General features: G+C 33.7%; 2 protein-coding genes across 2 annotated transcripts in view; one reads left to right on the forward strand and one right to left on the reverse strand.

The window, feature by feature from the left end:
* The window catches only part of LOC125654927 (uncharacterized), a 60,286-nt gene extending 34,221 nt beyond the window's left edge, over positions 1-26,065 (reverse strand). Inside the window, exons 1-5 of the mRNA XM_056143711.1 lie at positions 26,023-26,065; positions 24,391-24,435; positions 15,145-15,214; positions 13,741-13,830; positions 12,580-12,666 (exon numbers count right to left, since the gene is read on the reverse strand). Of these exons, the coding sequence (XP_055999686.1) occupies positions 12,580-12,666; positions 13,741-13,824 (171 nt within the window). The 5' untranslated portion in view covers positions 13,825-13,830; positions 15,145-15,214; positions 24,391-24,435; positions 26,023-26,065. The remainder of the gene's footprint in view (positions 1-12,579; positions 12,667-13,740; positions 13,831-15,144; positions 15,215-24,390; positions 24,436-26,022) is intronic.
* Positions 895-10,623, forward strand: LOC130047930 (uncharacterized). Its single transcript, XM_056143713.1, has one exon. It carries the CDS (start codon positions 2,820-2,822, stop codon positions 4,068-4,070), a length of 1,251 nt encoding a protein of 416 aa, XP_055999688.1. The 5' UTR covers positions 895-2,819; the 3' UTR covers positions 4,071-10,623.
* Positions 26,066-26,572: the final 507 nt, after the last annotated feature.

Raw genomic sequence — 26,572 nt, forward strand, 5'->3', positions numbered from 1 at the left:
TGGCCTCTACATTACCATATTACCTTCTTTAATTCTTATCATCACGTAGCCTTTACATTATGACATCAATATTTCCTAGACCAAACTCCTCTTCCATATCAATATCAAATCCAACTCCACAAGCAAACCCCCATGAGTCAGGTACTAAATAGTCGGATCGAGCTACGGGAAGGTAGAATTTCAATGCTTACTTAACCTCATTCAACTTTTGAGGAAGTTAATTCATCATGTCACGTTATTTTGTACTCGTTTGTCAATACCTATATATGTCAGGTCCATTATAGCATGTCCAATTAAAACTATTCCATGTGTTTCTATCTAGATAATCGGACCATATATCCCTTATTGGACCGGGTTGGCTGCACATCTTAGACCGGGGGCTCAGAACAACAAGGATCTCTTGGAATGGGATTCGGGGACTGAAGTGGGATCAAGTGGAAGAGGGCATCACAAACATGGTCAACAAACTCCATTGAGACTTGTTGCATGTTGGATCAAATGATCTAAACTTCCCTGATATCACCCCTCGCCCACATGGTTACAATGCACAATGAACAACAACTAAGCTTATCTGATTTACTTCCTAGTCGAAAGTGGCCCTCTGTATCTCTAGGAAACGGACTCAAAATCAACAAAAACATTTAAGGGTAAATAAACTAATGAAAACGTTCATGGTCACAGAGGTGACGGTTTTAGCATAGATCATGATCACAAAATCAAGTTCGCAGATATTCAGTTATTCCGTCAGTGTTGCATCCATTTAAATCAACCGATTTTTTTCTCAATAATCGTCTGGCAAGGTTACAATATTTCCTTGCCCAAGATAAAAACAACACCAATTCCGCCCAGTAGCCCAATGATTTCATTCCCTGGCTTTCACAATCAAAATTTTTCGTTTTTTATTCCCTGGTTACATGTATCTACATGTTCATGGAGATATTTTCAGCTAAGTGTCTCCGTTTTCAAGTTTGTATTGTTCACGTAAATGTCACATCAGATTTGTTGTGCGGGCCATTGTTCAAATGTCTATGGCGGGCAGGCAGTGCGCTGAGGTAGTTGATCACTAATTCTGTGTCAAACCAGGCAAACCATTACAGGGAAACATTTAAGAATCTTTTTTTTTCAAACTTCAATTTCTTAAGCAGACAGTAATCAACTAATGTTCGTGGGTAAGCAAAATTTTGCTAGTTCGTGGAGACGTAATTTCCTAGATAAGTAATACTCACTAGGAGAGATAACACTGCTTGTTTTAAAAAAAAAAGTGTTCGAGGACATGTAAATTCGTGTGTAAGAGTGACCCACGAAATCCACGAACATCAATCCCCCACGAACAATGATGATTCCACAGTACATTGTTCTATATTACCGACTGTTAGGCCTTTCTTAGCACACTGATTTTGACTATGGATAACTACGGATGACTACGTTTACCTGATCAAGAGATAGGGTTCACGGCTTGTGTGACCGGTCGACAGGGGGAATTTACTCTTCCTAGGCATATGGTCCCACCTCTGATATATTCAGAGGTCCGTGGTTGCCCAAACTATCTATTTTGTATTGCTTGCAAGAGTTATGGGATTTATCACTGTTCGTTATCTTCACTGCAAAAAGAATCTTATTTCTATCTATTGAGAAAGAAAAGTTGAAGATAACAAACACTGATTAATCTCATAACTCCTATAAAACATAATATGATATATATTAAAGGGCATGGCTGCAGCTTCTCCATAGCCATGTTGTAATATTCATTTTTACCTGCATATAATGGGTATGTCTCTCAAATGATTCGATATTCAAAAGTATGTTCTGTAAATTATCAATTTTTCAATCGAGACAGGCTTCTGACAAACAAGTGGATGTAAAATAGGGTTTTAGCAATCTTCTTTAAAGTTATAACGATCTTATTTAACCATATATCCTGTCAAAATTGTTGTCTGACTTGTTTCGTATCCATTTTTAGGTCGTCCTTTACAAACTAATTTTGACTACGGATTATTCTGTTTACCTGATCAAGATAAAGGGCTCAAGGTGGGTATTATCGGTCAACAATGATGTTTACTTCTCTTGGGCACCTAACCTCACCTCTGGTATATACAGGGGCCAGTATTTACCCAACTCTAAATTTTATATTATTCATTGGATTTATAAGATTGTTATATAGGATCTACTTGCTGTCTAATCATATATTGTAATATATAATAAAGGATACGTTTGAATTTAAAATTCATTTGTTATGTCCAAGTGATATTTTTACCTTCTTGTTATCTTTTCCTTTCGTTAAACTCATGCAACATCCGTATCTTTCAGGAATCCAAGAAGGTGTTAGAAGATTAAAGATGTCTTCATGTAAAACGTATACGGTACCAATTTGGATGCACCAGATGCGCATTTCGACAAATAATGTCTCTTCAGTGATGCTCAACCGAAATGTTTGAAATCCGAAATAACGATAAACTTGCTAGAGCTATTATAGGGAAAATCAGTGTGCCAAAAAGTGGAGTCCAATTCGTCTAAGGATAAGAGCTTTGCATGTATCGTATCTGATAGGAACATCTAAAGAAGGCAACACGATCAAATTCCTTCACATGAGGTTTTGCGTATGCTCGACATGTAAGGTTGTGTTGTTCGATCGAGCGATAGTTTTTCACCAAAAACTGGGATTGTAGAACTCACAAGACTCAACATGTGGTAGGATATGTTTTGAAAGTACTTCCCTTCAGTGTTATGCGAATTTAAAGTGAATAAAATTGTATGTTTGGAACAATTTAATTAAAATACACAACAGTGCCTGAGTGATTTGACTGTGAACGATACTCATCATGACTGATAACCATAGGAAGCGCGCAGCCGAGGAAAGGGACACGAATAAAGACTCCACAGTTTCCATAGATTCAACATTACATGATTTCCGTGTTAGAGACATAATGCAATGTATCAACAGCATTCAAAATACATTAGCTAATTTTACGATGCGGCTGGACGAACAGGGACGAGATTTAGATGATTTGACGAAGGAAGTGAGGAAGAAAAACGGTATAGATGAAAGACTGGAAAATGTGCAGGAGCAGGCAAACGATACTTTATACACTATTTCTGAATTGCAAGACAGACAGAAAAATATGGAACGTGAAATGAAACGGCTCAGGGATTATGTGATCCGACTGGAATTCCAGGTGAAAACACAGAACAATCAGATAATAGAGTTAAAGGCCAAATCCATGGAAAACAACATAATTGTTAGTGGGGTTCCAGAGAGGAATCAAGGAAAGCAGACCACAGAGAATCTCCCGGAAACCATAAGGAATGTTTTTATTTCTGAGATGGAAATAGAGAGATCAATAGCGGACAACCTTGGAGTTTTGAAAGTCTTCCGGTTAGGGGAGTATCATCCTCGCAGGAAATTTCCGAGACCAAATTGTGTTCAGTTCACTGACAAATCGCAGAAGGAGGTGGTGATGAACAGTGTTAAAGTGTTGAAATCCAAGCGCTCAGCCATCAGAGTTGCCCAGCAATTACCAGAGGAGATGCGGGAAAAAAGGAAACAGCTGTTTGAAATTCAGAAAAAGTATTCAGAACGACAGATAGAGACAAAAGTGAAAGGCGACAAGCTTGTATTTACACAGAGTAACTCCGTTTATCGGGACAAGGTGGGATCCAGACCAACAGCAGACGAAGTGATCACCCCAGACGAGGTCAATGTATCGATTACATCAGGGAAGTCAATTGAAGACAATGGAAACCGGTTTCTTGCGCACTCCACACCTGTGGATTCCTTCAAGCCTGTCAGAAAGTCGCTGTTAGAAGTAATGCGATTAGACTCCATTCCAAGTGCCAGTCACAATATATATGCGTACCGCTTCACGGGTAATGACGGGATTTCACACGAGGGTTCAGACGACGACGGTGAACATGGGGCCGGACGAGCGCTTTTAATTGCACTAAAAGACAATGAAATTGAAAACTCGCTCGTTGTGGTATCGCGATGGTTTGGTGGAAAGATTGGACCCCGTACATTTACTCACGTTAAAACTGCCGGACTAAGCGCTGTAAAAACACTACAGGCCAGGTAAAGGTGTAAGTGTAAACACACTGTATCATTTGACATTAGTTACCATTATATGATTGTTTTCCTTTTGTACTGCTCATTCATGTAAGCAAATGCAGAAATATATTATATGGTAATGGTAATCCACCATAGTGATAATATGTATGTGTGTAAGAACTTGCATTGCATATATTGCATATCAATGTCATTCATATATGGACGACCTTTTTTCTTCTTTTTTTATTGTTATTTTTTTATGGTATTTTTTTCTTACTTTTTGTGGTTTGTGTGTATATGTGTGCTTTTTTGTTATTTACTTATTTATTCATTTATTTATTTGATTATTTTGTTTTTGAAGGTCACATAAGAATATTATTACTGTATTATAAGTATATATTTTATTTCTATCCGGGTAGTATTATATTTGACCGGAAACGGTTTTTTGTTCATAACTATGATTAGATGGGATGTTGAATATTACAAATGAAACGCGATTACAAAGTAAGACCTATTTTTGCTTAGAACTGTCTTATATTCGCATAACAAGAGGTGAATCATATTGCACAGTCCAATTTTTGACCAAATTAGAAATGCTATACACTGACTTGTTTTGTTCCTTTCTCTATCGGTTGTAATGCAGGAAACAGAAAATTCTGACTATTCTATGATATATGATAATGTAAAATATACTTCTTGAATGAATAATGTAAACCACGGCACAATAATTATTAATTACAGTTGAATTTTACTCCAATTAAGCTACAAATGAAATTATGAACTGTGCAATGTTGTATTCTCCACAAATGTGAACATTTTTTTTTTAATGAAGAAGTTGTATTATTTCCCCCTATTAGTAAGTTATCACGAGTAGTTTTTGGTATAACTCGCTCCGACTCTTGCAATCCTCGAGCATGTTGTTAGGTTCAATATTTGTTTTTTTCTTCAAAAGTCTTTTTTCCAATGTTTTCTGATTTTTCTATGTTTTCTGATTTTTCTATTCTCTTTTCCTTCCTTAGAGGTACATATACATTGAACAGGACAAAACTCCTGTCTGAACTAGGGCTATCATGGATAAAAACTTAAGTGAAAAAAATCTTAGAACACTTACATTAAACTGCCAGGGACTAGGTGACATAAATAAAAGAAAAGATGTTTTCAAAATTCTCAGATCAAAAAATTATAATATTTACTTTTTACAAGACACACTCTGTTCTAATGAAAAAGAAAATATGATCAAAACACAATGGGGATACAAAGCATTCTTTAGCTCTTACAAATCAAATGCAAAGGGAGTAGCGATACTTGTGAATAATAACTTCGACTTTGAAATCATTCGTGAATTTAAGGATGATAGCGGTAATTATTTAATGTTAGATGTTAGGGGTCCGTGTTTGCCCAACTATCTATTTTGTATTGTTTGTAGGAGTTCTGAGATTGATCACTGTTCGTTATCTTCACCTTGCATTAGTGAGGATATACCATTCTTGTTGATAAATTTATATGGTCCTAACTCTGACACACCATGTTTCGATTCAGAATTAGTCAATAAGATTGTAAAAGAGTACTCAACTCAGCATATAGTCATGGGCGGTGACTTTAATCTTGTTTTAGATAAGGAACTAGATTCACTCCGTTTACCTGATCAGGATATGGGGCTCACGGCGGGTGTGACCGGTCAACAGGGGATGTTTACTCCTCCTAGGCACCTGATCCCACCTCTGGTGTGTCCAGGGGTCCGTGTTTGCCCAACTATCTATTTTGTATTGCTTGTAGGAGTTATGAGATTGATCACTGTTCGTTATCTTCACCTTGCATTCAATGAATTACAAGAAGCACAATAATCCAAAGTCCAGTGCTGAAGTTTTGAAATTGATAGATACATTAAGTCTCAAAGATATATCCCGTGCCAACCATCCCGACTTAGAAAGATATACATGGAGAAGGAAACATCCGGTTAAACAGGCTAGACTAGATTTGTTTTTGATATCGGAATCATTACAACACATAGTGCCAAACATTAATTATGAAAACAGTTACCGATCAGATCATTCACCAGTTGTTTTAAATTGCAAATTAAATGAATTCAGAAAAGGTAAAGGGTTTTGGAAATTTAATAACTCATTATTAGGGGACAAAGATTATGTAAAAATTATCAAGAAAATTATTTTAGATGTTAAAAAACAATATTCATTTCTCGTCTATGACTTAGAAAATATATACCTTATAGAATATGAAAACCTTTACTTCACTATAACTGACCAACTGTTCTTAGATACTCTACTGATGGCAATTCGGGGTAAAACAATTTCGTATGCATCATACATAAAAAAGAATACTAATGAGAGGGAATCTACACTTGAAAGGGAGATCAAAGAATTGGAACAGAATAATTATCAGACCTCTGGTGAAGAACTCTCTGAAAAACAGAAACATATATTTAAAGGTCAATGTTTAAGATCAAGAATAAAATGGATAGAAGAAGGTGAAAAACCTACAAAATATTTCTTAAGTATGGAATCTCAGAAACTATACAAGTAAGCAAATCCCAAGAGTTGAAAAGGATGATGGCTCAATCGTCACATCTCAACAGGAAATCTTAAATGAAACAAAATGTTTTTATGAAAACTTATATAAAAAGAGAAATACTGTCGAGTCAGAAAATATATATGAAAGATTAAACCTATATGAATTTCCAAAACTTAGCGAAGAAGAATCAAACAGCTTAGAAGGTCTAGTAACAAACTCAGAGGTTCCCTCTTTTTAAACGAATGAAAAATAACAAAAGTCCAGGACCAGACGTTTTTTATTGTGAGTTCTTTAAATTCTTTTTGAAAGATATTGGAACCTTTCTAACAAGAGCAATTAATAAGTCATATGAAGATCAACAATTTTCAGAACCAAACAAACTGAGTGTAATAACATAAATTCCAAAGGCAAATAAGCCAAAACAATATTTAAAAAATTGGTGCCCAATTAGTTTATTAAATGTCATATACAAAATAGGGTCAGGTTGTATTGCTGAACGAATCAAAAAAATTCTAGACAAAATTATCAACAATGATCAAACAGGATTTATAAAAGGCAGATTTATAGGTGAAAATATCCGACTGATATATGATCTTCTACAATACACAGAAACAAAAAAAAAAAAACCAGTCCTGGTTTATTGATGCTAATTGATTTCGAAAAAGCATTTGATACAATATCGTGGGATTTTTTAAATCAAACACTAGATATATTTAACTTTGGACCTTCAATCAAAATATGGGTAGCAACTTTCTACAATGGTATCAAATCATGTGTTACACAAAATGGTATAATGTCGGGGGTTCTTTATCGCAAAAGAGGCTGTCGACAAGGGGACCCAATATCACCATATTTCTTTATAGTATGCACAGAAATATTAGGAATCTTTATAGGAAATAATAAAGATATTAAAGGTATTGTAATTGAAGGTGAAGAATATAAAATATCCCAACATGCTGACGACACCTCTATAATTTCAGATGGGTCACCGGAATCCATGGATGGTATCTTAAGGGAGCTAGATTTTTTTGCAAACATTTCTGGATTAAAAATAAAATTTTCAAAAACAAACATGGTGTGGCAGATTATCAATTATCAAATCATTACTTATCCCTAAACTTAACCATTTATTACTAACCCTACCCAACTCTGGGCAGGAATACTTAAAAAATTGAGATTGAGCGGTATAAATTCTTTTGGGGAGGTAGTACACATAAAATTAAAAAAAGACGGTTGTCCAGGATTATAGATTTGGAGGTTTAAAAATTATACTGAATTCATAGTGTCCTTAAACTCATCATGGATTAGAAGATTATTTCATGCTGATTCCAAATGGATAAACTTCTAGAGTCAACTCTTCAAATGAAAGTATCAGAGTTACTGCAAAAAGGGTCTCACTTCATTTCAAATATATCAAAAAGAATAAATAATGTGTTTTGGAAAGATGTTTTCTTAAGCTGGGTAAAAATAATCAATATCAACAGTCAGATTGACTCTTATATTCTAAATGAACACATATGGTTTAATCCCAAAGTAAAGATAGATAATACATCCATCTTCCTAAAAACATTATTACAATGCAGGATTTGTTTTCATTAAAGATCTTTTTGATAGTGATGGACATTTCTTAAGATTACAAGATATGCTTCAGTTAAACATAAAAACTAACTTTGTTGAATATGCTTGACTTAAAAAAAAGCAGTATTACCCGAGCTTCCTAATCACTTTGGAAAAAACATTAATAGGACCAACCCTCCCAAAATCTATCATGCTCTTCTATAAAAACGGTAAAGGATGTACACTATTCTTTTGCACACAAAAAAGAGACAATTACTTTTGTAAAAAATGGACAGAAAATGAGTACAATTTTGTTGAAAGTAATTGGAATACGATTTTTGAACTTCCCTTCAATGTTACACAAGAGTCAAAATTGCATTGGCTGCAATTGCAGATACTCTATAGAATACTCCCTACCAACAAGTATGTATTTCAACTGAAAATTAAATACTCAAATGTGCAGCTTTTGTGGTGTTCATATCAAAACATTAGAACATCTTTTATTTGATTGCATACAAATAAAGGAGCTATGGTGTGATGTTTAACAATGGATTTTAGAACAGTGCAAGGTGAAGATAACGAACAGTGATCAATCTCATAACTCCTACAAGCAATAAAAATAGATAGTTGGGCAAACACGGACCCCTGGACACACCAGAGGTGGGATCAGGTGCCGAGGAGGAGTAAGCATCCTCTGTTGACCAGTCACACCCGCCGTGAGCCCCATATCATGATCAGGTAAATGGAGTTATCCGCAGTCAAATCAGTGTGCCAAGAACGGCTTAACAATCGGTATGAAACATGTCAGACAGCATTTGACCCAATGCGAGGTTGTATTGACGAACTAGATCGTTATAACGACCATAGAATTTGCGAAATTTCATATCCCTGTAAATTTTAACAAGCTCACTGTATTTGGTAAATACTGTAATAGACGTATGTCTAAAGTTCAAAACTTGATTTTGCTTATAGTAAAACAATATATTTTTTCTTGCAAATATCAAAAGAGTCTGCAAGTGCATATATCTGCGATTAGAAAAATAGTTACGGACAGAATTGTAGTAGAGAAGTACTCGCTGCTACGAAACTGTAGATATGATGAATATGAAACTCACTGGCAGAGAATATGTGAAAATGTATGTTAGTGATTAGGTCTATATGTACTTTCTCATCAAATAGGTTTATGTTTCTTTTTTTGTGTTTGATCAATATATATATTATATCTAGATCTATTATACTTATCAAAATCTGTTACCAAGAAAATAATACTTCTCTCTCTCTCTCCCCCCCCCTCTCTCTCTCTCTCTCTCTCCTAAAAAAGATTTTTACATCATGCATATACTTACATAAAAGAATAAGGTAAATATAAATGTAGACAGTATTTGAGTTAATGTTATTGAATTTAACATGTTGTGAAAATATCCATGTAACCTATCTCCCATGTGTATGCAACAATGCATGTGTGAAGTGAAAATTTTGTAAATAAAAAAATTATAAAAAAAAAATCATTCACATAACTTGTTTCTTATTAAAGGGACTGATTCACGATTTTTCCTCAAATTTTGTTTTTCACTTTAAATGACCAAAATCTAGAGTCTAATATGTTTAGAAGGTTTCACAAAAAAATTAAGATTATTCCTCATGACATTAGCTCATTATAGAGAGTTTATTATTTGTTTTGAAAACAAAGATTGAGGTGTGTTATTGTTTACGGGGTTTTCAAAATAAATGAATATTGATTCAAGTTTAATAAATATGCCACATCTCAAGTATACTTTAGGTAAAATGTGTCATTTAAATGTTAAAACTTGTGATTGTACAAAATGAACATGCTTTAAATTACAAAATTAACGTTTCACTGGTTTGTTTGTTTACATAAAAAGACTCGAGTCTTTGTTTACATAACAGAGAATCAAAGCTATAATATTGCTTTTATCCTTGCATTCAGACGGTCCAAATTTTGGTTGTCAACATTAAATGCGGTATATTTTTAATTTTTAACATCAAAATTGAAAAACATTTTTTTTCGAAAAACGTGAACCAGTCCCTTTAATGGATAATTTTGTGAATATAGAAAAAAATAAATAATGAAAACCGGGAAACATGATATATGGCCAAATATTGGGAAACTGGTTTCTAAAAGTATATGTACATGCATACATGCGATGAAAATAAAATAAAGATGATGCCAGAACTGCACCATTACATTAGGATGTATGGTCTTCATAACAGCGAGGTGTTATTTGTGATAAGTGATTGAGAAAGAAATTAAATTTCAAAATGAAATTCCAGGAATCGGTTACTATTCCTCTTGAGATTTCAGACTTTGGGAACAATAATAGAGGAATGAACCATTCAATTTAATGAACCATATATCAGTAGAACTATATTTGTCAAACATAAAATGTAATTCTAATGTATCTTTAAAAATATCACACAAATTAAAATATTCAATTTGTAAATAGGTTAATTAATTTTTGATTTTGCAAATGCCCGCCTGTTAATCATTATACTGTGCACACAGTTGACTCTACTTATCTATAGAGCTCGCTGACTATGTAATCAAATGCAGTACCTAAAACCATCACTAGGGGTCATAGAAATCACGATCTATGTATTCATTAAGGCATTCTAAAAAGTTTTGATACTATTATTTCTCCGTTTACCTGACAACGATGTAGGATTTAACAGGTGTGATCGGTCAATAAGGGATGCTTACTCCTCGTAGACATCCCATGCAACAATGTATTCTTTATTTTCCGTATTTGTAAATTGTTTCTTTTGTCTGTCAAAACGCAATGGAAACACCATCTAAATCCGGTGAGATCTGTTTGATGTAGATTAGGGGTGAAAAAGGAATAACTAAAGGAGTTATGAAAATAAGTATGCAATCCTCCCCACTAAACCTCTTTCTCTCACTCCCACTCACTCCCATCTCTTCCTCTCCGGTCCTCTCACCCTGTCCGTTGAAGCGTTTTTAGAACACTGTACCACTTCAGTATTGTAATTGAAGATTCTTTTGTAAAACAGGGCTTAGGCCCGTAGGAACGATGATGGTATGGGGTATTATAACAAACAAAAATCTAAAAAAAATAAATAAACCCATCCCCTTTAATCATACGTTTATCATATGTTCAAAATTTCACATGTTTATCATATATGTTGTACATATGTTAAACATACGAATTTTCACCTTTTGTTAATCATATGTTTGAGGTTTGCAGTAGGGTCAACATATGTTTCAAACATATGTTAAACATACGTTCAAACATATATGTTTACCATATGATGATAGAATCAAATGTTTATATATGTTAATCATATGATTGATATATGAATATCCAATCATATGTTAAACATATGTTGCAATTTTACTTATGTACAGGGGTCCGTATTTACCCAACTTTGAATTATATATTTATTGGATTTATGAGATTGTTAACATATGTTTCAAACATATGCTAAACATACGTTCAAAGATATATATTTACCAAATGATGATATAAACATATCTTTTATATATGTTAATCATATGATTAATATATGAATATCCAATCATATGTTAAACATATGTAGCAATCTTACCTGTGAATGTGGAAGATAACGAACAGTTATCAATCGCATTACTCCTATAAGCAATATAAAATAAATAGTTGGGCAAACACGGACTCCTGGACACACCAGAGGTGAAATCGGGTACCTAGGCGGAGTAAGCATCCCCTGTCGACCGGTCACACCCGCTGTGAGCCCTATATCCTGATCAGGTAAACGGATTTATCCTTAGTTAAAATCAGTGTGTCAAGAACGGCCTAACAATCGGTATGAAACATGTCAGACAGCATTTAACCCAATGATAGGTTGTATTGACGAACTAAAGCGTTATAACGACCAAAGAATTTGCGAAATACTGACTTCAATCGAAACCGTCAAAACACCTGTCGCATCAACTTGTTTGTCAGTAGCTTACCTCGATTTAAAAACTGACTATACGCAGAACAAGCTCTTGCATATCGAATCAGTTGAAAGATATAAACATCATATGCAGGTGATAATGGAAAATTGCTACATAAATATGGGAAGTTGAAGATGGAGAAGCTGAAATCATCCCGTTTGTCATACAGTTGACTTTTTAGTTTGTTGTTAACATATAGTTTCAATAAAATATCTAACTATGAAGTAGAAGTGGACGACTCCGAGGTGTCTTTTATTTCAAGCTCACAGGGATATATCGAATGGACATGGAAATGAAAGTTATCATTGTTAATAGACAAAACTTGGTCGATATATCCTCTGTACAGGGGTCCGTATTTAAGCAGCTTAGAATTTTTTATTCATTGGATTTAGGAGGTTGTTATATAGCTTCTCTTTGCTGTCTAATCATATTTTGTAACATATAATAAGCGATACGTTTGAATTTAGAATCAATTTGTTATGTACAAGTGAGTTTTTACCTCTATTACTCTCAATTTTTGTAATACCCAGTATCCTCTAGGGTAATCAGTACATTCAGGAATCCTTAGAGGAGTCTGCTTGTCTCTCTGTATGAAATGTAATAGGGGAATTTAGAGAAAGCAACACGATCAAGTTCATTCACGTAGTTTGTTGCATAATAATGGATAATTTTGTGAATCAAGGAAAAACATAAAAATACCGAAGATTAGGAAACATGGTACATGACCAAGTATTAGGAAACTACTTTCTAAAAGTATACGCACATGTATACTTGATATAAAAGGAAACAAAGCTGATGTCATAATTGCACAATTACTGTAATTGGGATGTATGATCTTCACAACAGCGAACTGTTTAAACACATATCGTCCTTTGTGATAAGTGATTAAGAAAGAAACTAGGTTTCAAAATAAAAATTCCTTGAATCTGTTACTATTCTTCTTTTTCAGATTTTTAAACTTTGGAAAGAATAATAGAGGAATGAACCATTCGATTTGATGAACCATATATAAATAGAACTATACGCGTGAAATATAAAAACATCTAATTCTGGGGTATCTTTAAAAACATCACACAAATTAAAATCTTTAATTTGTTAAAAGATTATTGAACTTTCGATCTTGTAAAATATCCGCCTGATAATCTTTATACTGTACACACAGTTGATCGCTATTTATCTGTAGAGCTCGCTGACTATGTAAAGAAATACAGTACCTAAAATCCTCACAAGGGGTTATAGAATTCACGATATATGTATTCATTAAGACATGTTTATCATAGATGTTGAACATATGTTAAACATATCAAGTGTTCACCTTGTGTTAATCATATGATTGAAGTTTGCAGTATGGTCAACATCTGTTTAAAACATATATTAAACAATACGTTCAAAGATATGTTTACCATATGATGATAGAATCATATGTTTTATGTATGTTAATCATATGATTAATTTATGAATCTTCAATCATATGTTAAAGATATGTTGCAATATCTCCTGTATACAGGGGTCCGTATTTACCCATCTTTGAATTTTATATTCATTAGATTTATGAGATTGTTATATAGCTTCTCTTTGCTGACTAATCATCTTTTGTAATACATAATAAATGATACGCTTAAATTTAGAATTAATCTGTTATGTACAAGTGATTTTTTACCTTTTCGTTATCTTCACCTTTCGTTAAACTCCTGGGAACTCCAGTTTCCTCAATAATCCCACCTTGCGCTTGACTATTCCCCATGTTTTCCTGTATCGAATGTAATAGAGGAATTTAGAGAAAGCAAAACCATCAAGTTCATTCACATAGCTTGATGCATATAAATGGATAATTTTGTGGATAAAGAAAAACAAAAAATAACGAAGATTAGGAAAAACGATACATGACAAAATACTACGAAACTGTTTTATAAAAGTATACGTACATCTCATACATGAGATAAAAGGGAGAAAAGATGATGTCATAATTGCACCACTACTGTAATTGGCATGTATGATCTTCATAACAACGAAGTGTTTAAACACATATCGCCCTTTGTGTTAAGTGATTAAGAATGAAACTAGGTATCAAAATAAATCTCCATGAATCTGTTACTATTCTTCTTTTTCAGATTTTTAAATGTTGGAAAGAATAATAGAAGAATGAACAATTCGATTTGATTAACCATATGTAAATAGAACTATACGTGTCAAATAGTAAAGTAATCTAATTTTGGGCTATCTTTAAAAGCATCACACAAGTCAAAATCTTTAATTTGTTAAAAGATTAATGAACTTTCGATCTTGTAAATGTCCGCCTATTAATCATTATACTGTACACACAGGTGACTGCTATTTATTTATAGAGCTCACTGACTATGTAAACAAATGCAGTACCAATAACCCTCACTAGGGGTCATAGAATTCACGATCTATGTATTCATTAAGACATGTTTATCATATATGTTGAGCAATATAAGTTCTAATGATACGGATTGCTTCGTTTAACTGACCACGATGTAGGATTTAAGAGGTGGGATTGGTCAATAGGGGATGCTTACAATTTCAGTCCGTCTTTACCCTACTCGATTTTTATTTCTTGATAGGAATTATGAGGTTGATCGCTTTTCGTTATCTTTACTTTTTCAGGAATTGGGCTAAAATATCTGCTGCAAGTTGAAAACATTTTGTTTTGAAAAGTTGTTTGATAGAGATGTTGCCATTCATATTGGACCCAATGTATCCCGGATCTCGAAATTTCGCGGATGTATGCAGAAGGAGTAAAGAAATGTTTAGTAGATAAATTTCTGTTCTCATTTATTTGTTTTAAATGCAAAAAAATCAATGTCGAATAACATCAATGGAAGCACAAACTCAAGTGAATTAGCAGTTGTACCAATCAATGCAACATAACTAATCCAAACATTTTAATAATTGTGAGGTGGTTTTTTTCAAATTTGTTTTTTATATATCAACATAGATTTACCTTACAGACACATACATGCCATACAATATAGCAATATCTAGCTACATGTATCCATGTCGTATTACATTGTAAGATTCTAAACTATACAGTACATTATACCTGTATGGTGTGCCTCTAAGTAAGACGCTTGTAGACCCGTCTTGGCATCCCTCACCACCCCCACACACACCTTTGACAAAAAGCAATCAAAAAATGGACATCTTTTCATCAACGGTTAACACATTTAGTCATCTAAAAATGCTGTGTTTTATCATATACATGTTCAATATATGTAGAAAAGTAATAGTTTGTGTAATACAGAAAATATTTTTAGATGACTAATAGGTCCTATAGAAAACCACACACGACATTTAAAGGAGTTTCCTCTCTTTTTTCTATTAAGAGCAATATCTATTTTTTACCTTTCACTGTTGACAAACTACACATTTACACCAGAATGTAACAGGAAAATCTTAGTGAGGAAAGGTAACATTATTTTTCCAATACAAATATATACTACCAATATCAATTACATGCAGGCCAAGTATTCATTCAATATTTGCTAAATGCAGTGGCGTGAATTTCCACTCGTACTTGTGCATTTAAAATCACAGTGACGTGAATAGGCATAATTATGTATTTAAATGTACAATAACGTGAAGTACCCATTAAAAAATTATTCAGTAGAGACCGTATCGCTTTCCAAGGTGCTCTATACATCAAAACCTGATTATTTCAAAGTTTGAATTAAATTGTTCAAAATAGCTTTATCCCTTTCTTACCATTCCATTTCCTGTTTCAACAATACCATCAATTTCCCAATTAAAAAGCGAAAGTGAACGATATTTTATATCGCTCCATCGATGAATTCAAAATATATGATTGTCAAAATTTGTTGCTATTATCTGATAGCCACTCATTAAATGTTGTTCGGATTTGCATCTGATTAACCGATTTTCCTTGTACTAGTTATCAAATTGGTGTCTATGTAATACTATAACTATATGAAGTATTGTGTCTCTGCACAAAACTAATTCAGTAAAGGCTTCGAGTTTCATACAATGTTATTAAAGATCAAGCATGATGCACTTACTACATACCATGTATGTATTAAACAATATAAACTAGGTACACGTATTATATATTTAAGTAAGCTGCTCCTTACCTTTCGTACATGTAGTACTCTCACGTAGAATACAGCGACTAATAATTGAATTTAAATTTCTATGTTATTGCCGTACGACAGAACTAAAAATAATCATTGGAAATTCCCAAAATTTAAATGTCAATAGATTGCCGTACGACAAAACTAAAATATTCATTGAAAATCCCCGTATTTAGATACTAAGTTATTGCCGTACGGCAGAGCACATTTACAAATTAAAACTATCTTTTATGCGACGTTCTTGTATTGTATTGTTTTTAAGAATAGTAATACCCTTTATGTGACGTCGACAGTATTGATGATATTTGATATTGTTCTTTATTAAATATATGTATATATAAAACTTGTTGACTGGGTCCGAGAACAACAATTGCTTTGTTTTTGTCCGAGAACGGATTTTTGCCAAAAGCTGTAAGCAAGGTGTATAACAAGATAAATGTAGTAATAGACTGTCTCCTAGGACAATAGCTGTGTTATATCATTAGTAATAACGGTTGCAAAAGTATGTTTACAGTACATTTCTGAAATTGAATTTTATAAAAGATGAAAATAGCGAACAGTGACTCCTAATAAGGAATACAAAATAGAGAGTTTGGACAAACACAGCCCCCTGGACGCATGAGAGGTGGGATCAAGTGCACACAATTAGCTACTTGTATGCCAGGTTTTGATTCAATATTTTTTAAATGCATGGACGTAACTTTCTCGTAGTTATGTATATAAAATCTCATTGATGTAATATAAATGTAGAATGGCGGGAAACATCCGTACCAAATTATTCAACGAAGACTGTATCGATTTCAAAAATGCTTTGTACATCCAACCATTCTCATTTCTCAGGAGCGGATCCAGGAATTGTAGTTACTGGGGGCGCCACGTTATGAGACAGGGGGTCTGTGTCCGCCTTGAGGCCCCCAGTGGGTCCAAGGCAAAGACCTGGTGGGGCATCAGGGGGCGAAGCCCCCGGAAGCTACTGGATTTTACAGATTTTATAGCGCCTGAAATATGTCACCTATTTGTTCTATTTTCTATCAATTTTGATATAGTGAAATTAGTAAAATGACGCCAAGTTTAAGGGTTTTTGGAAAAAATAACGTTCTCCCAATAAAGTAATTCAAGAAATCAAAAGGTTTTGTTTTTTATTTCACAAGGAGTGGAAGAAATTATTGCTTCTTTTCTCATTCAATACATTTTTTCTAAAGAAGATACTACAATTTACCCTGAATTTGAACATTTTAGGGGAGAAGGGCGCCGGCTGCGCCCCCTTTAATTCTGCCACTGTTTCTATGAGCAGTTTATGAACGCCAGTTTCATACTTTTAACTGTTTCAATTGATCTTATACCTATGCATTAAATTTATTTTCACGAAATGCATCCGAATAGGGGATTTTTTGTGTATCATTTCTCAAAGGTAAAACACACACACACACACACACACACACACACACACACACACACACACACACACACACACACACACACACACACACACACACACATACTATTTGTTTTCTGTGTAATACTATAATAATGTAATGAAGCATTGTTTCTCTACCGAAAAGTAAGGATTTCGTTGATAATTACATATCATGGATCTAACTACACATTATGCATGTATTAAACAACAAATACTATATAAGTAAGCTGCTTCTTACCTTTCGTACATGCGGTACTCTTAATCAGAAAACGGCGACTGACAAGTGATTTTAAATCTCTGTTATTGCCGTACGACAAATGGGAAAATCCCGTATTCAAATATCAATATATTGGCGTACGGCAGAACTAAAAATAATCATTGAAAATCCCCGTATTTACATGCTAAAATATTGCCGTACGGCAGAACCAAATTAAATATCTTTATTTACAAATAAGAAATATCTCGTATGTGACGTGTTTGTATTGTACTGTTTTTTTTCAAGGTTGATCGACCCTCATGTGATGTCATAGGTTTTTGCAAAAATCTTAATAATTTAAACTTTGCGCATGATAGAAATATATCTTTCTGAGGAATTTTATTCGCTGGATATAATAAAAAATCTGGTAAACTATTAATAGTGTAAAGGTTTATATTTTTCATGGATAATCAATTATTTATGATTTAAAAAATGTTGTCAAGGGCAATAACTCCTATGTTGGAATTTCCTCTACTGGATGTCTATTATAGAATATTTTCCCTAATATCCACAATTAATCTATGCATATTTATGAATTAGCAGTTTTTTTTAATCCGATGATATTTAATTTCTGTCATTTGAACAAGTTTTTATCTATTTTTATTATTCTATGTAACGAAAATGTGTGATTTTCTGATGATGATGTATACTTCTGTTTTTGTATTTCTGACATCTTTGAAAAGGTGGTAACACATACATTTTTGGGTTATTAATTAAATTAAACTATATTGAGTAGAACTTAATAAAGTTTATCCACATTTAACTATTAATATTGATAAACAACATGAGAATGGAGGTACCTTAAAATAGTAATACCCTTTATGAGACGTGACAATATTAATATTTGGTATCATTCCTTACTAAATATATGTACATGTAAAACAGTATACTGTTATTGACTGGGTCCGAGGACAACAACTGTTTTGTTTGACTTGAGAACGGATTTTTGCTGAAATCTGTAGCGAAGGTGTATAACAAGATAGTGATAGACTGTGTCCTCGGAGAATAGCCGTGTTTTGTCGTTAGTAATGACAGTTACAGAACTAACTTTTACATTATATTTCATCTATTAAAGGGGTGGGGATGAATCTTTAAGGACTTGTCAATGTTATTAAGGTAGTTTATTACTCTAAAATGTAATTTAATGGCTCGTTAAAACACCTTTCATGACGGATATCACCATCGAAAAAGTGATATATGCTCTTAGTTATTTTATATGATTTATTGTGATTTTTTCAAAATGATGTTCTAGAGTCCAAATTTTTCTGTGATTTGGAAAATAATATGACTATCTAATAAACCATGCCTAAACGAGTCGGACAGATATTCTTTTGAAACAAAAATATTGATGAAAATTGAAAAGGTTATTTTTTAAATCTATGAATAAAATCTTTAAAATCATGTCTATTGGGGAGGGGAGAGGGGTATCCATTCTGGCAGAATTAAGTTCTGGGACAGCACTAAGATTAGGGGAGATGTTGAAATAAGGGCCAACATTCACGACAAGGAGTTTGTTATGTTTGTTATGTTTTCTACAATATTGCTGGATAAATTCAATTCACAGGAAAGGACAGGTAAAAATCTGTAGATAAAGATGGGTAGTGGATCTTTGGAAAGGCTAAAGAAAAGGGAATTTGAAAAAAAAAAGATTACCAAATGGGTAGATGTCTTTCACACAGTTGTTGCAATGTATGCTCAAAAGTTCCCACATGAAATCTGGAAATTGATGATTTAAAGAGACACTACAGCTCATTTTGCGCAAAAATCATGAAATGACAATTTTCCCAGCGCTTTCTCAATTTTTGTTGCATTGTTGAAAGTATGAACTTCACGAAAATAACACTTATCTAAAGTTAAAAATTATACTTTTAACGTACAAATTAATACTTTTTGATGGCCTATACAAAAAATATCGAGTCTCCTCCTTTTAGTCTTCAGACGCATGCGCATAGACAGTAAACAGTGCAGCATGTCGTCCAGTGAGAGAAAGTGTAGTTGATAGATCTAGCATTTTGACAGATTCTGTGAGAAAAGAGGTAAAAATAGAATGTCATGAGATAAAACTAATGCGTGAAATAAAATTTACCTAGGGATCAGTATGACCGTTGAAAAACAGAGAGCTCGGAGAAACGCGCATGTAACTCAGTGGCGGATCTAGGATTTCCGAAGAGGGGTGTGAAAGTCAAAGATTAGCCAAATTAATCGGCCATTCGAGTGCAAAATTTTGATTTTCATTTACAATCTGTGGCGTAAAACGGGAGGGGGGATACTGGCCCCCTAAATCTGCCATTGAGACTAGCCGCGAAGACACTACGTTTAAAAGTAAGTACGTTTTTATCTGAACACGACACGTACACGTGTTAGTTGTAAAAACATCGGTCAACAGCTGGTCAATGGGAACATGGAAGGGTTTCTGTTGATATAATTATTTATAATTATATATTGTAGTTATTATAAGGAGCAGGGAATAATCTTATGTACTTGAAAGGTGAGTGTGGACCCCCTTGAAGGGGAATTTAGATAATTTCCTACATAACACCTTTACTGTCATTCAAAACCACGTGATGTAAATAAGCATTCAAAAGTCCGAGTCAGTATGAAGAAACCTTTGAATTCCGGACGATCTTCAACGCGCAGTTGAGAGTAAATTGATGCATCCCAAATGTTCAAAATTGTCAATATCGATGTGAATTTTATCATTTTATCAATATATGGTTTAAAAAACACTTCATTAAAATGTGGAAAATGAGCTGTAGTGTCTCTTTAAGCACAAACTGTTGGGACCAGGAAGTAGGATGAAAAATTCAGACTTTGGCGCGAAAAGGAGAGATGAAGATTACGAACAACTATAAGCAATATAAATAGAGAGTTTGGCAAACACGGACCCCTGGATATATCAGAAGTGGGAGCAGGTGCCTAGGAGGAGTGAACATTTTCAGTTGACCGGTTACACCCGGAACATTTTTCATTTTCATGGGAACAGAAAACAACATCTGACTCTATCAAGAAGCTTTAGACTCGTGCCTTGATATGAAAACAGAAAGACACAGCCTTTTCATGCTAAACACAAGCATGAATGATTCCACTCGTACAACAATTCTGGTTCATCCAACAACAACTGCTCTCATCCACATATCTGTCAGTGCAGAAAAACACCCACACCGGTAGTGTAATAGACCAAAACAAGGAAATACAGATCAAAACGCTAAATAGCCAGCCAGTATATTTAACAAAAAAAAACCCTCCCTAAAAATCTACAAAAGAATCGCCCCTCTCTTAAGGACAAAGGAAATCCTCTCCACAGCAAATTTATAAATGAATTGGAAGCACACCAGTTTGCTCATCCTTTTGTAAATCTGCACTTCTCAAATATTCATATTCTATCGCTATGTTTAGCCCTAAGAAAAATGTAAGCGAAGTTAGATTGATCCATTACTAGTCTTATCCTGACGGTAGTTCCATAACCCACAACATGTAGCCAAAGTTTTTCTCAGTCGATATATACATCCATCACAATAATCAAAAGAATTTGGTAAGGATGCCTTGTTAGCTAAAACAGCGCGGTTTGAACTTATGACAAGATAATACCTCTGGATTTGTACGGAATGCAAAACTGAAAATTTTGTTTTAAGAATCCCTTGAAGAGTTGAGCTAAAGTTCTTAAATAGGTTACAACTTACAAGAGTAGCCGAGTTAGAAAGACAATGTTTTGACATAATGATACATGTTGTCTATCATGAAACTCAAAACTTCAAAGTCATCTAGATGAAGGTAAATTTGTTGATAGGTATTTCCTAGATTCTTTTGATCTTTCAATGTATTTGGTGATATTTTTATGTATCTTTGAATAGATATTTTAAAAACTTTGACAATGTGTGTTAATTTACTATAGTCAAAATTTTGATGGTACAGTGAATTATCATAGAATCGTTGACAATTTCATTTACAATATAAAAAAAATTGATCCTTTGAATAATTATAGTGATAAACCTTTAACTCTATAGTTGAATATTGTGAACTATAGTTGAATGTTATTTGATATTCTATTTTGAGGCAGATATGGAATGTACAGTCCCTCCTTAAGCATTGTGATCAGACTAGTAGTGTGTCGAAAGATTGAGAAAATAAACAGAAATTCAGGGCTTATAAAAATTCTATGCATGCATAAGGTGGCTTATTTTTCTTCTGGCTAGGGTCAAGATATGTACCTGAGTAGGCATAATTTAGTAATGAAATGCACTGGAATAGACAAAAAACAACAGGACTTCATGGTGATGCAACATAGTGGACATTGTAGAAAGGGTTTACTAGGAGATGTCACGGAGTGCACACTGTGAAAGCAAAATGAAGGAATCTCACGAAGTAGACAGTGAATAGAAGGAGATTTCACGGAGTGTTCGCTGTGTAACCGGAAGGCGTGAGTTCGAACCTCGTTCATGTCTTGGTTGCGTAAACATAGGTAATGTTAATTTACTCCTTCGCCCAACGCTCGGCATGTAGAAGTGATAATAACGGGTCTTTCAGATATGACTAAAACGGAGGTCCCGTGTCTCGGCAGGCGTTGGCACGTTGAAGAACTCCTCAAGTGTACGGCCGTAAGCCCTAACCATAGGTCTAAATTTGTGGTGCTTCACCTCTGGCGACGTCTCAACATGAGTAAAAAATTCCAGATGGGACGGAAAACAACCAACTCTTTGGGTTAGAACGCGCTTTAAATCAGAATAGGCGACATTACCACGGCCGAATACCAGCAACATCGCACGTGAGCACATTAGGAATTCAAAGAGCATAGAAGCTAAATATATTCAATAAACTACCGAATAGTAACTTGTATATGGATACATAAAATTATATGTATTGAGTTGTATCCTTGAGTGATCAGTATTTTGAAGAGTAATGCAAAACTGACATAGAAGTTTGACTTACATGAAAAGATTAAGATAACGACCAACGATCAATCCCTAAGATTTTAATTCACTTTTAATAGCGGACGTTTGGCGAAGGAACGGTCATAATCTTACTTTGGGTGTCGTATATTAATCCTGGGTCTCCTGGTTGTGAAGCAAGTACTCCACTGTGACCAGTCGCCGATGTTTCGTGTTGGATAGAATTTTGCCCAACGATATTTATTATGTATGCATGCAGAAGGAGTAAAATCATATTTAGTAAATCAATTTCTGTTCTCATTTATTGGTTTCAAATGCAAAAAAAAAAAAAAAAAAAAAAAAAAAAAAAAAAATCAATGTCGAATTACATGAATGGACGCACAAACTCAAGTCTAATAGCAGCATAACTAATTCAATCAGCATTTTAATAATTGTAATTTTTTTTTAAAAATATCATTTTTATATATTAACATAGATTTACCTTACAGACACGTACATGCCATACGATATAGTAATGTTTAGCTACATGTATCCATGTCGTGTTAAATTGTAAGATTCTAAACTATATGTTTACTATAGCTGTATGATGTGCCTCTAAGTAAGACGTTTGTAGACCCGTCTTGGCATCCTTCACCATCCACACACACATCTTTGACAAAAGGCAATGCAAAAATGCACATTTTCTATCAATGGTTGACAGATTTAGTCATATAAAAATGATGTATTTTATACTACCATATATGTGAACAATAAATGTAGAAAAGTAATAGTGTGTGTAATACAAAAAGATTTTTAGATGACTAATAAGTCCTATAGAAAACCAAACACGACGTTTTAAGAAATTCCTCTCTTTCTTCTGTCAAGAGGGATAGCTTTTTTTTTTTTTTTACCTTTTCACTGGCGACAAAGTACACAATTACACCAGAATGTAACAGGAAAATCTTAGAGAGGAAAGGTAACATTATTTTTCCAATATAAATCTACAATAGCAATATCAATTACATGCAGGACAAAACTATTCATTCAATATTTGATAAACGCAGTGGCATGAAATTCCGCTCGTATTTGTGCATTTGAATTCACTGTGGCGTGAATAGGCATAATTATGCATTTAAATGTACAATGACGTGAAGTTCCCCTATAAAATTATTCAGTAGCGACCGCATCGCTTTCCAAGGTGCTCTATACATCAAAAAATGATTATTTCAAACTTTGAATTAAATTGTTCAAAATAGCTATATCAATTTTTTACCGTTCCGTTTCCTGTTTTAACAATACCATCAAATTTCCCATTTAAAAAGCGAATGTGAACGATAATTTTATATTGCTCCATCGATGAATTCAAAATAAATGAAAATCAAAATTTGTTGCTATTATTTGATAGCCAGTCATTAAATATTTTGTTCGGATTTGTATCTGATTAACCGATTTTCCTAGTACTAGTTATCAAATTGGTTTGTATATAATGCTATAACAACTATATGAAGTATTGTGTCTCTGCATTAAACTAACTCAGTAAAGGCTTAGAGTATCATACAATGTTATTAAAGATCAAGCAGAATGCACTTACTACATACCATGTATGTATTAAACAATATAAACTAGGTACATATACTCTATATCTAAGTAAACTGTTCCTTACCTTTCGTACATGTAGTACTCTCAAGTAGAACACAGCGACTAATAACTGATTTTAAATTTCTATGTTATTGCCATACGACACAACTAAAAATAATCATTGGAAATTCCCAAAATTTAAATGTCAATAGATTGCCGTACGACAAAACTGAAATATTCATTGAAAATCCCCGTATTTAGATACTAAGCTATTGCCGTACGGCAGAACACATTTACAAATTAAAACTATCTTTTATGCGACGTTCTTGTATTGTTTTTAAGAATAGTAATACCCTTTATGTGACGTCGACAGTATTGATGATATTTGATATTGTTCTTTATTAAATATATGTATAAATAAAACTTGTTGACTGGGTCCGAGAACAACAATTGCTTTGGCTTTGTCCGAGAGCGGATTTTTGCCAAAAGCTGTAGGGAAGGTGTAAAACAAGATAAATGTAGTAATAGACTGTCTCCTAGGACAATAGCTGTGTTATATCATCAGTAATAACGGTTGCAAAAGTATGTTTACAGTACATTTCTGAAATTGAATTTTATAAAAGATGAAAATTGCGAACAGTGAATCCTAATAAGGAATACAAAATGGAGAGTTTGGGCAAACACAGCTGCCTGGTGTCACATTAGAGGTGGGATCAAATACACGAAATTATCTACTTGTATGCCAGGTTTTAATTCAATATTTTTTAAATGCAGAGGCGTAAATTTCTCGTAGTTATGTATATAAAATCTCATTGATGCAATATAAATGTAGAATGGCGGGAAACATCCGTACCAAATTATTCAACGAAGACTGTATCGATTTCAAAAATGCTTTGTACATCCAACCATTCTCATTTCTCAGGAGCGGATCCAGGAGTTGCAGTTACTGGGACGCCACGTTATGAGACAGGGGGTCTGTGTCCGCCTTGAGGCCCCCAGTGGGTCCAGGGCGAAGACCTGGTGGGGTATCAGGGGGCGAAGCCCCCGGAAGCTACTGGATTTTACAGATTTTATAGCGCCTGAAATATGTCACCTATTTGTACTATTTTCTATCAATTTTAATATAGTGAAATTAGCAAAATGAAGTTTAAGGGTTTTTGGAAAAAATAACGTTCTCCCAATAAAGTAATTCAAGAAATCAAAAGGTCTTGTTTTTTATTTCACAAGGAGTGGAAGAAATTATTGCTTCTTTTCTCATTCAATACATTTTTTCTAAAGAAGATACTACAATTTACCCTGAATTTGAACATTTTAGGGGAGAAGGGCGCCGGCTGCGCCCCCTTTAATTCTGCCACTGTTTCTATGAGCAGTTTATGAACGCCAGTTTCATACTTTTAACTGTTTCAATTGATCTTATACCTATGCATTAAATTTATTTTCACGAATTGCATCCGAATAGGGGATTTTTTGTGTATCATTTCTCAAAGGTAAAACACACACACACACACACACACACACACACACACACACACACACACACACACACACACACACACACACACACTATTTGTTTTCTGTGTAATACTATAATAATGTAATGAAGCATTGTTTCTCTATCGAAAAGTAAGGATTTCGTTGATAATTACATATCATGGATCTAACTACACATTATGCATGTATTAAACAACAAATACTATATAAGTAAGCTGCTTCTTACCTTTCGTACATGCGGTACTCTTAATCAGAAAACGGCGACTGACAAGTGATTTTAAATCTCTGTTGTTGCCGTACGACAAATGGGAAAATCCCGTATTCAAATATCAATATATTGGCGTACGGCAGAACTAAAAATAATCATTGAAAATCCCCGTATTTACATGCTAAAATATTGCCGTACGGCAGAACCAAATTAAATATCTTTATTTACAAATAAGAAATATCTCGTATGTGACGTGTTTGTATTGTACTGTTTTTTTTCAAGGTTGATCGACCCTCATGTGATGTCATAGGTTTTGCAAAAATCTTAATAATTTAAACTTTGTGCATGATAGAAATATATCTTTCTGAGGAATTTTATTCACTGGATATAATAAAAAATTTGGTAAACTATTAATAGTGTAAAGGTTTATATTTTTCATGGATAATCAATTATTTATGATTTAAAAAATGTTGTCAAGGGCAATAACTCCTATGTTGGAATTTCCTCTACTGGATGTCTATTATAGAATATTTTCCCTAATATCCACAATTAATCTATGCATATTTAT

This window comes from Ostrea edulis, chromosome 7 (genome assembly GCF_947568905.1).
Source record: "Ostrea edulis chromosome 7, xbOstEdul1.1, whole genome shotgun sequence".
In the NCBI taxonomy this organism is placed as follows: domain Eukaryota; kingdom Metazoa; phylum Mollusca; class Bivalvia; order Ostreida; family Ostreidae; genus Ostrea; species Ostrea edulis.

What these genes read in the sequence shown, in the direction of transcription:
- LOC130047930 (XM_056143713.1), top strand. Translation starts at nt 2,820, where the DNA reads ATGACTGATAACCATAGGAAGCGCGCAGCCGAGGAAAGGGACACGAAT.